The 12009-nt window shown below is 41.0% G+C and overlaps 1 protein-coding gene across 1 annotated transcript in view; it reads right to left on the bottom strand.

Annotated features, from left to right (window-relative positions):
• Positions 1-2554: 2554 nt before the first annotated feature.
• DNAJC27 (DnaJ heat shock protein family (Hsp40) member C27) overlaps positions 2555-12009 on the bottom strand; it is a 29100-nt gene continuing 19645 nt past the window's right edge. The window contains exons 5-7 of the mRNA XM_008700366.1: positions 11432-11554; positions 5922-6082; positions 2555-2929 (exon numbers count right to left, since the gene is read on the bottom strand). Coding sequence (XP_008698588.1) covers positions 2797-2929; positions 5922-6082; positions 11432-11554 — 417 coding nt within the window. The 3' untranslated portion in view covers positions 2555-2796. The remainder of the gene's footprint in view (positions 2930-5921; positions 6083-11431; positions 11555-12009) is intronic.

The following is a 12009-nucleotide window of genomic DNA, read 5'->3' on the forward strand; positions in this document are numbered from 1 at the left end:
ACAAGGCTAAAGCAGAACGGTTGACAGCTGAGGACATCAACTCAAAAGAAGCCCCAAAGGGGAACAGAGGGAAAAAAGGACGGTGTATTTTAAAGTGCTTAGGTAGGATGGGCAATTAGTTGGAAATGCCTCAAGGGATTTCTAACAAGCTTTCAAACTGTTCATTCTTGGTGACTCAGACACGGAAGTAATGGCTTTCATAAGAACTGCTCACACTTATTCTCTTCTGAAAAACAAGATTCTCCATCACATTTTTTTAGCCAATGGAATGATTCTGCTAGTTGTTACTCTTGCCGGTGTATTTTGAAATCCTAATACAAACTGGCTGAAGGAGTTTCATCAAGTTGAACTACAAAGTACATATTTGCACCGAGAATATAAATTTAATGCGCAGAGGTCTGCAAAGTTTTGTATGAAGTTAGTACAAAAAAACTTTGCATTGCAGATCACGCTTTATTATCCCTTTACATTCTACTCAAGGATTACGGCACTCGGACAAATTCTAGGACCCTGAAGCTTAACTTTCTTCTTTTCTTTCTTTTACATAAATGAAGTAGTTCGTGGCCATCCTTAACATGAATAACGAAGGAGTGGGAACTGAGTTCCAAGACCCTGAACCAAAATCAGGCTAAATTTCAACAATCACTCGCTATATAGGAACGGAAGCACTAAGAACTGCTGAAACTGCTCCTCGGCACACCGCAGCTGAATGAGGCGACCAATCTGGTCTTTACTAAGTGAGGAAAACTGGCACAGGCTTCATACAGGGCCATGTACTCAGTGAGCTGTCATGTCAGTTCGGGCTGACGTTACCATGCACAATCCCTCCTCGTTTATTTGACTCAAGTTCTGCTGCAAGAATAGACCTACATTTAATTACTTTAGGCACGAAGAAGGCCTTAAGCAAATTTAAATTCAGAAGAACTTTGGGTTGGAGTTTTGCAATCCCAGAAGCTATTTAAAATTAAAAGTCCAGAGAAAAATCCCCAGGAAATCATGTATTAGACTCAATTCATAAAAAAAGAAGCATTTTCAGTATCACCAAGATGAAAAGTCATACTAGAAAACAATGCTCTGGTTTCCTGATGACAAGCTCAGTGCAGCCCAAGTGCAGCCATACAAAGGGAAGCTGCTTTGGAGAAGCAGAAGAATCCAGAAGAACCCAGCAGAAGCAGAGGAATCCAGAAGACTGCAGAGGGCTGGAATTAAACCAAAGCGGCTTCTCTTTCTTGGTAGAAGGTGAATGCTATGTGGTGATCAATACGGGATAGCTGTTTAAAATTCACATTTTATATACCTTAAAGCCCAATTAGTGCAGGACGGGCACAACTAAAAGTATGAGTATTGTACTGAGATTGATGATATAATGGGTCAAACAGCGAGACCAGTTCTGAAAGCTCTGGAAGAATGGCCAGTCCTGATATACTTGACCTTCATCCACTCCTCGGATATTGAGGAGGAGACTATGGCAAGAGAATGCATTTCTCTACGTGAAATTAGCTTTCATAATCTATAGTTTAAAAATATTACTATTTAGAAATATGGAGCCCAAGCAAAAATAAGAGCTTCTTCCCACACAGGCCGTAAGATCTCTCCTTCCACCGACACCCAAAGGATCCATACTTGTCTCTGGTCAACCAGGGCTTGTATGGGAGGATTGTAAGGTCAAGGCTCATTAGGGAGGGTAGAAGAGGCAGTGGTCAAAAGCCAGGGATTCAAGAAGAGAAACATGACAGATGTGGTATATTAAAAAGAAAAAAGAGAGAGAGAGAGAGAAGGAGAGAGGAGGAAAAGAAGGGACTCACGCAGATAAGTGAAGAAGAGGCCGGGCTTGTAGAGACGTGCCCCTGCCTTTCCCACCTATCCGTGGCAAACGACGCAGAAACAAGAAAAGGCAGAAGCCTCATCCACAGGCTCTCCTAGGGACATCAGACAAGTCCAAGCCAGGCTGGCTGTGCCCCTGGCCTTGCCCTCGGGGACGCGTACACGAGCTCTGGTGTGACCTGCAAGCACGTCTGTGTGGGGTCTGACTCCTGCTTCCCAGGTGCACCATGCTCCCTACTGCTACCAGCCCCGGTTCCGTTGCCAAAGAAAGGCCTCAGATCCAGGGGCAAGACGAGCAGCAGCCAGTGTTCCCAGAACTCGGGGCTGCCACCGCCTTTTCTCTCCAAGGACTAGCTTGTCTCTCCCCCTGGTGGCCGGAGAAGGGGACAGAGTGCATGTCCTCAAAGGGCTGCTCAATTTGGAACTGTGTCACCTCGATTCACCAACTTCCAAAGGGCTCTCAGGAGTTCATTAATTAGAGATTAATCGATGGTTCAAATACTACCTGAGGAAGTCATACAAGGAGCAACTTGCTTGTGAGGTCCCACCAAACTTTCAGGGGTTTTGTTATTGTTTCCTTCTGTTTCTGCTGTCTCCTTCCCTGATGAACTTTAAAAAAAGGAAAAGAAAAAGCGAAAGGGTCGTCCTGTGCCCCTTCCTCTCTCCAGAAACCTCCTGGACTGCCCTGAGTGAAGTGCGTGAGGGATGCTACCATTATCGAGCTCACAAATGAAGGAAGAACAAAGTTCAGATTATTTGAAGACAGGAAACGAACTATACGTACAAGTGGCGCTTGGTTCTCTCCTCCGCTCTGTAAAATGGTCACAGGCACCTGAATTTCTAATTTACAAATGACAACATGAGAGAAAAAGCAGTAAGATTTTTGTGGAGGAAAAAAAAAATCCATGTTGGTTATTTCACTTCTGGGACAGTTTGTACTTGAGGCCCGCACTTGTCTTTTTCTCTTACTTCCTACTTGATGTTTTTCAGGAGGGCTGTCCGGGCATTCACGACCGCTTTGAAGGCATCTTCACTACCAGGTGCCACGCACTTGTCGGGGTGAAGCAGCACAGCGAGTTTCCGGTAGGCTTTGTTGACTTCATCCCTACGAGAAAGAAGCCAAGCTGTACGTCAGCGACAGGGTCAGCCCCCACTCACGGCACTTTGGCTGTCTGGACTGACATCATATCTCTTGCAGTAAGAATCTCCCAAATCATTACTACCTTTTCTCAAAAGTGGGACTAAAGGACTCAGAAACAAACAATAAACAAATAATACATTACAGACAAGTAGAAAAAGAAATACAATGTGAAGTGAGTATCAAAACACCAAGAAAATGCCTGGTAAAGAACAATCCATGGAAGAGGTCCTTGGCACGGAGCAGGCACCCAGCAAATCTTTGTTGACTGAAGCGATGAGGGCACGGGGTGATCGGCGAAGGCCTCTGGAGTGGGATTCTGAAGGAAGTGGGGAAACAAAGAGCAACTGGGAGAGCTGGCAGAGGCTAGGAACTAGGAACACCATGGCCGTGGCAGGAAGGTCCACGAGATCACTGCTGGGGGAGTAACAAAAACGAAGTTGGCCAGGAAGCAGCGGTCAGTAAGAGAAGGGCCTTAAAACAACAACAAAAAAGTAGATTTGATAAACAATGACATCAGTAGGTGTTTTGTGACAAAAAAGGTGCTGAGAAAGCTGTTTCTTGAAATTAGGAGACAGGTAGGAGGTTGTTAAGAGAAGCCCAGCACAAGTACAAGCGCCTGGATCAAGGGAGGCTAAGAGATTAACACAGAAGAAGAGTCGGCAGAAGCAGGTGATGAGCTGGAGATACAGGTAGAGGAGATGGAAGAAAAGGGGCGGAAATGAGTTCCAGGGTCAGGGGGATGCTGAGACTCAGGGAAGATGGTGACACCATTGACCAAGAGATGCTGCAGATGGGGGTACCCAAGAGTTCCAGCAAGCTCCTGAGACCAAAGAGAAACAAAAGAGAAGGGAACATTACCCAGAGAGGAAAAGGGCAGTACAGTGAGTGTTTGCCAAAGACCAAGAGAGCTCCGGGAGGGGTCTTTAGGCTTCTGAGCTCTTCAATAAGCAGGGACTGGCTGGGGAGGAGCCTGGAGACCACCTGCCCATCTCCCTGCCCTTCACCATCCTCTGGTGTCAGGCCTTCAGAAGCTTCTAAGTACCCAGCTCCTCCTCTGGTCAGGTTTACCTCTGTCCTTACCAGATAGTTTTATTTCCCACCTTCTTTTTGTGATTCAGGGTTCCAGTTACCCAATAAGCCTGGATATGGTGCTTTCCCAAATGCCCTAGCTTTTGTCCTTTACGTTTTATCAGAAGGATTTCTGTTTGGCTCTCCAAATTAGAGACATGGTCTTTGATTGTTTGCATGTGATGGAAAGTCTTGGGTGTCCACTGGGAAAGACTGAGGTCACAGGGCCATGTTCATGGTCCTCTAGGGTTGGGGTATGCATTCTAAGGCTTTTTCTGCTCTTAAACCCTGAATTCTCTTGTTCTAAAACATGCATGGGGCTTTTTTTACATAGATATTAGCTAACAAGAATCATATTCTCCCTTTCTGAAGAAATTTGAATTGCCAGAATTCTCCAAAATAACAAATGTATTAACAAACACATTTAACAAAGTAACAAATATATTAATTCTGCTGAAGATGAAGATTTTCTAGAAGTTCAAGAACAGTAAACATGGCAGTGAACAAACAGGAAAACTCTTTATAACCTTCAAACATCGTTGTTAGGTTCTGCTCAAATGTGCTCACTGTCACACAAAGTTAGTTTGATAGACCCAGAGAGACAGAGGTAAGAGAAGCACATGTTTATATTGGTCAGTGGTAGAGAACTTATGGAGGTCCCGTACATTTTGGTAGATTCCAATTAACATAATAAATACATAAGGAACACGGAGTTTCTTTTTCCTTAATAAACACTGTTCTAAATAAGTAAAGTTTCTTCCGTTTAGAGCCAGTCTCCCTTGACGGTGAAACGGAAGACGTTAGAATGAGACTATGGAGATCCAAAAGGACATTTAAAAGACACCAATTAACTGTGCTATATACACAAGATCACCCAAACTGTTCATGTGTTTAAAGCCTTCTCTGTAAGGCCTGGCAAGCCGAGGTGACCAGTAACTATCTTCCTCTTCCCCTGCCGTCTCGCCTTCTGGACCTGAAGATAGGCTATGAGACCAAAACGGAAAAGAGAAACTTAATGCCATTGGTACCAACAAGGTATTTCAACACGTTCTTTTCTTTTCTTTTCTTTTTTCTTTTTTTTTGTGGGAATCAAGGTGACAAAGTAGAAAGGGAGAAGGATGGGGAAGAAAGCTATGGTGCAAAGTAAAAAGATCTGAGAACCCTTGTAATTACAATAAAATTCATAATATGTACAGTAACAGAAGTGTTCTATTGTTAGAAGTTATATAACCATACCGAACAAGGATTTCTCCTTGCACAAGCAACAAAGAATAGTGATTGTATTTCTCTTCCTCCCAAATATTTCTTTTGGCTAAAAATAAAACCATTTAACATAAATTCATCCACAGATGAGGACCTAGCAGGATTCTGAGGGCCGCAGAAAGACAGAGCCAGCCAGACACACAGTGTTCAAGGTCAAGAACCAATTCTACCACTAACTCCTAGGGTCTTTGGACATGTGTTTAGTCTCACTGAATTCCAGTTTTCTCACCTATACAATGAAATGTCTGGATAAGATGCTAATATCCTTTTCCTCTTCTAAAATTCTGAAATTCTGATTTAAGATTTCTCTTTTGTAAGGTATTTTTTTAAGGTTATATTTGCTTCAGGGCTCCCATTCAACACAGACAAAAGCAGAGCACACCATTTCCGAAAGTATTCATGTGAATACGCTGCAGAGTTCCTTCATCAGGCCACTGTGCCCTCTACTTTGTTTCTCTGGCATTCAGTTAATTCACTGAAGAAGAATTATTACATAATCTAATGCATTTCCACACATCTTCCTATTTCCAGCCAATTACAAGAAGATATATCAGACTCATGATGTCGACAGCTGAGTTCTTCTCCGGGATAGAACTCAGCACTAATATTCCAGAGCATTGCTTACCTCGAGGCCCCAGGTTTGACTCCCAACATGTCCCAACTGTCTTTACTGTTTCGAATTCTGCGAATGGTGTCTGCTTGTTCTTTGGTGAAACTAGCACTGCTATTCGTGATAGGACGTTTCCCGCCATTTTCACATAAATCAACTATGGATACATAAAAGGTCTGCAAAAAGAAATCATCCCAGAATAGAACTGATATTATGAAAATAGGAATTCCTTTTAAGTATAACTTAAAGAATTTTAATATATTCCAATTACTTAAAATTCACCACAAAGCAAATATATAGTTTGGAAGATTGTTTCTTTTATTCTATACGTGTGTTTACATGTGTATGTACGTGCTTGTGTATTTTTTTAAGCACACAAAAGTATAAGGAATAAACTTTAAATGGCTCATAATCCTACCCTCAAACAACCACACGTGAGGTTAAGAGGTAGTAGATGAACACTTGTTAGAAAAATTCAAATAGTAAATAAAAGTATAAAATGAAAACTATCTCCGTTCCTCCCTTTGAAGTAACCGTTGTTAATATTCTTTGAGTATCTTTCCTGAAAAATCTTCTATCGGAATACCAGTACAACCATCTACACACTAAACAGTGACATAAAAGAAAGCATATTAAACATACTGCTTAGCTCCTTGCATTTTTTCCACATAAAAATACAGGGGCACCTGGCTGTTTTAGTTGGCAGAGTGTACAACTCTTGAACTTGGGGTTGTGGGTTCGAGCCCCATGTTGGGTATAGAGATTACTTTTAAATAATATCTCTTAAAAAAATACATCCTGGACTCCTTCTCTAGAGAGAAAGTATATATAGACACTTTCTTCATCCTTTTTAATGACTGTTCAGCATGTCACTGTGCGACTCTTAATTTATTTAACCAACTCCACTCCCTATTTTCTTAGACAAGTCGATTGTTTCCAGGTTTTGCTACTACACACAGTGCTTTAGTGAATACTTTGGGTGTGTGTGTGTGTGTGTGTGTGTGTGTGTATCTGCACTCTTGTGGAGATACTGCTTTCAGATTAATTCCTAAAAGGAGAAGTACTAAATAACGGTGTACAGACATTTTCATTTTTGATTTTGACAACTTTCCTACAAAACACCTGTGCCAGTTTATAGCCCCATCACAGTGTCGGCCACTATCCCCTTGTTTGTACCGGGCATACTGTACAGCTTCACTTTTGCCAAACCTATGTGTAGCACACAGTTTGGATTTGAGTTTCTTTAATTTTAAGTGAAATTGAGTGTCTTTTCATATGCTCAGTGGGTTTCTTTCTTCTGTAAATTGTTCAGATTCTTTGCCTATGTTTTTGATGTTTTTAGAAGCGAAAACTATTTTTTGATCCTGCTCCTACTTCATACCCTGTGCCCCGTTACTATTGTTAGATAACTTTGCTCAAAAGACTCATTTAATACATTATACTGCTTTCAAATTGACACCTCTTCTTTCCTCCATCTCTTTTTTAATCTCTTCCTCTTCTTTTTCAGATATTTCTATAGCTCCTGTTATTGTCTAAAATTTTTCTATTTCTCTTAGACTCCTCCTTCTTATCTCCAGTAATAGCTAATAGCTTGGCAACCTAAACAAGAAGACTTGATTTGTGAGAAGGGTGCCAAAGGAAAAGCCACTAGATAGCAAGACAAAAGAAGAGGTAACATGATTTATTATTCTATCTTACTCTCTGTTCACAATGTGAATAAGACAAAACTAAGTTCCTTTCTGACATAAAGTGTCTATAAGTATATAGGAAACAAAGAAAATATTTATTAAATTGAACCAGCAGGAAAGCATTGCTTCTAAGTGTTTGCTTACATAATAGCTTTATTACATTCCTTGTTAGCCTGTTTTTAAACAGATTAATTTATCCATTAGTGCTACCCAAGATTTATCTGAAATGATAAAGGCAACCTAAAAGTCATCACAGTTCACAGATGTTTGCTTGTGCTCTGCATCAGAAAGGTTTTCCCCCAGTTTATAAGTTAAACTAAAATATAAACACTCACAGATTTCTGAAGACACAAGTATTCACTCATAACAGACATGGTTTAGAAGGGCCAGCTGTGGTGTGGTGAACAGTAGAATTGAAGTCAAAATTCTATTTACATTCTGTGTCTAAGTTCCAGCCATGACGGAGTGATGGGTACCGGACTAGAATTCCTGCCATTAACTACTATCAAAATGGACAGATATATGAAGCAACTATTTTCAGGTAGTGGACAACAGCAAGGGCAATACTGCCACTTGGTTTTCTACCTGGAGTCCATTTCCTGACCAGGTAACAGAGAGCTGGTCTGAGTATTCCCAAAGTCCCACTGAATTAAAGAGACAGAGATCAGAGGTTAAGGATATGGAAGTGGTTAGAATCTACAGAGCAGGGCATTGAAGAGGAAGGAACGATGCAGGGTTGGGCCCCAGAAGTCCATGTGAGGGTTCCCCACTAATCTGTAGCTGAGGTCTAGGTTATACATACAGAGGGTGAGATCACCTGAGGCTTACCATGGGATTGAGAATAGAACAAATACACTGGAGGTCTAGTGGTGCTTTGGGAAGAGGCATTCCTGAAACACTACAGTCTGACCTTGCCAGAGCACAGAGATTGCCTTACTACCTCATTAGTACCCCTAGTATCTAGCTGAGACATCACAGAAAGGCTATGGCTTGTAGTAGACTCATCCTGACAAAATCCAACCCCAAGAGCTGACAAGATCTGCAAAGGAGACAGAATTTGAAGGCTGAGTTCTACCAAGTTAGAAGAGCTTGGGCAACACTTTGGGCTTCCTTCAGATTCTTGCTACAAAAGCAAAAAGCAAGCCCATGCAAGTTAAATGTAATCTGTCAATAACTGCCCAGTGAAACAAGAACCAATATTCTGCTGAGCAAAATAAAGAATCTAGACCCTCTACAATATATTATGCACAATGTCTGGTGTTCAATCAAAAATCACTACTCACACAAAGGAACAAGAAAATGTGATTCAAAGGGAAAAAAAGCTGTCAATAGAAACTGGGCCCAAGATGGTTCAGATATTGGACTTTGCAGACAAAGACTTTAAAGGAGCTATTATAGGGGCGCCTGGGTAGCACAGTCGTTAAAGCGTCTGCCTTCGGCTCAGGGCGTGATCCCGGCGTTCCGGGATCGAGTCCCACATCGGGCTCCTCTGCTGGGAGCCTGCTTCTTCCTCTCTCACTCGCCTGCTGTGTTCCCTCTCTCACTGGCTGTCTCTCTGTCACATAAATAAATAAAATCTTTAAAAAAAAAATAAAGGAGCTATTATAAATATTTCAAAGAGGTAAAGGAAAATATAGTCTTAATAAGTGAACAGATAGAGAATCTCAGCAGAGAACCAGGAACTACACAAGAAAATCAAATGCAAATTCTAGGACTGAAAAGTATTGAATTGAAAAATTCACTCAGTGGATTTAAAAGCAGTTGAAAGTCAGACCACTAAAGACTATGCGATCTGAAAAATAGAGAAAAGGAAAGAAAAATAACATAGTCTCAAGGAGTGTGGGACAAAATCAAATGGAGATCAGGAAGGAAAAGAATGGAAAACAAAGCCAAAAAAATTTTGAACAAATAATGGTGCAAAACACCTGCCTAGCTATCTGAGAAACTCAAGAAACACCAATAAATAACTATAAAAATAAATATAAAGAGGATAACTATAAAGAGGATAAATTTTAAGAGAATCACATCTAGTCACATAGTCCAAAGCTGAAAGTCAGAGATAAAGTGGCTAGAGCGGAAAAACCCCCCAACACATTATGCGCAGAAGAATAAGAGTAAGAATGGATGCTAACATCTCATGAGTTGCAAGAGAGGCCAGAAGAGAATAGACCAACATCTTTAAAGTGCTGAAAGAAATTTAATCTTCAACAGTCATTATTTATACCCCTTGGACAAGTCACTTTACTACTCTTAGATGTTATAACATCTGGAATGATAATAAAACGTGCCACATACAGTAAGTCTCAAATGAGATGAAACACGTAAACTTCTTCAGAATTGTAAAACACTATTCAAATGATTAAGTATCATTATTACACCTAAAGAGGTACAAACTCACGCAGATTCATATACTCAATAGAATAGGGAGTGTGGCAAGCCAACAGCAACCTTATTTAGTCTTGAAATAGAAGCTGCTGATGCCCTGTCAGTCAAGGATGAAACCTGTCTTCTAATAGGGGTGGTGACATCTTAAGAGAAAGAAATTCAGCATAAAAGATTAAATAAAATCCCACTCAATAATTAAGAGCAACTCTTTATAGTATAGCTACATTATTTGAAATGCTAAAAATTCCCAAAATATCAGATATATTCATAAGAAAAAAAATGCATAATTCATGCCATCACTTATTTCCAAATGTATCTGTAATTAAGAGTTGACTTTACTTTTTAATTTATTGTTTTAAAAAAGCCTTGTTCTGGGGGCGCCTGGGGGCGCAGTTGGTTAAGCATCCAAATCTTGGTTTTGGCTCAGGTCGTTATCTCGTAGTCATGAGATCGAGCTCCACATCGGGTGCCATGCTCAGCTCGGAGTCTGCGTGAGTTTCTCTCTCTCCCTGTCCCTGTGCCCCTCCTGCTCGTGCTCTCTCTTTCTCTCTCTCTCTCTCTCAAATAAATAAATCTTAAAATAATAATAATAATAAGCCTTGTTCTGGGCACCCAGGTGGTTCAGTTGGTTAAGTGTCCAACTCTTGATTTCAGCTCAGGTCATGATCTCAGGGTTGTGAGATCAAGCCTGGATCAGGCTCTGTGTTGGCCTGGAGCCTGCTTAAGGTTATTTTTCTCCCTCTCCCTCTGCCCCCCTCCCTCTCTAAAAAAATATAAATAAACAAACAAACAAATCTCGTTCCCTTAAAAATTACTCAAGGTTAGTAATTTTTAAAAAATCACCATCCATTCAGGTTGCAATATGAATACATCCTTCCACTGCCTACATGGTGGGTAAGACCTTATTTTTATGTGTGACTGGCTGGACTCTGCAATGCCAGTCTCCTATCCTCTAACTGCACTCCTACCATGTAGGATTATATTAGCTACAGCAAGGAAATTTTGCCAAAGTAATGCTTCCATCTAACTATTCATGCAAATGTAACACCATTAACCAAAGGTAGTGTTAAAGAAAATCTTTATTCTACTATAAGTAAGTATATAATAACTGTTGTTAAACTTGATGATTGTCAGAATCACCTGGAAAGCTTTTTCAAAATATAGATTCCTAAGCTCCACCACAGCACGAAGCTTCCAGTAGGTCTGGAACCCGGAAAGCTGTATTTTGAAGAATTTCCCAGGGTAATTCTGACAGTCAGCCAGGTGTGGTCTCGAGCACACAGCAGGCAGACATCACACACAAACACACTCTCTCTTAATCTTTTTTTCACCAGCTTCTGAAAAGAACGAGCTTATTCTAATGAGAAATTCCTATCACATTTTTGCTTCTCATAATTTAAACTAAAATTTGGCACGGTCAGCCTTGGAACAAACAAAACAATGCTAGCTTACCTGGAACATCTCATTGATTCCTTCTCCAGTTTGTGCTGAAGTTTCAAAGTACAGGAACCCTTTGCTTTCGGCCCACAGACGCCCTTCACTTTCATCTACACAGCGGTGCTTGGTACAGTCAATCTGAAATAGAAAGTTGGGGGGCAGAGAGAAGACCCCAACCTTGACCCACTAGCACAGGCCCAGTGAGGTCTTCATCAACCCTTTACTGAGGCAAAAACTACTCTTAAATGAATGCCAGGATCAGTATATACAATTACGAGGACCAAAAGGGACCAAAAAAAAATTAAAAAAAAAAAAAGCCAATATTGAACATAGACTGATTTTCTGTGGCAAAATGACAAGTTCCTGCTCCCACACTTTCCACTTTATCCTTTAAGAAAACTGCTCCTCACCTCTGTCCAAGTTGGCTTCGTGATCTCTCCCACGCTCAAGGGGCCACAGTCTGCTCTTCATACATTTCCATAATGCATGCTGCACCTAATGACTGTCCCTTCTCTAACAGGTCAGAGTGTAATTACTAGGATCTACCTCCCTGCTCAGCCACCAATACCCTTCCCCGCGTACAGCACCAGAAA

This window comes from Ursus maritimus, unplaced genomic scaffold, assembly GCF_017311325.1.
Source record: "Ursus maritimus isolate PB19 unplaced genomic scaffold, ASM1731132v1 scaffold_6, whole genome shotgun sequence".
In the NCBI taxonomy this organism is placed as follows: domain Eukaryota; kingdom Metazoa; phylum Chordata; class Mammalia; order Carnivora; family Ursidae; genus Ursus; species Ursus maritimus.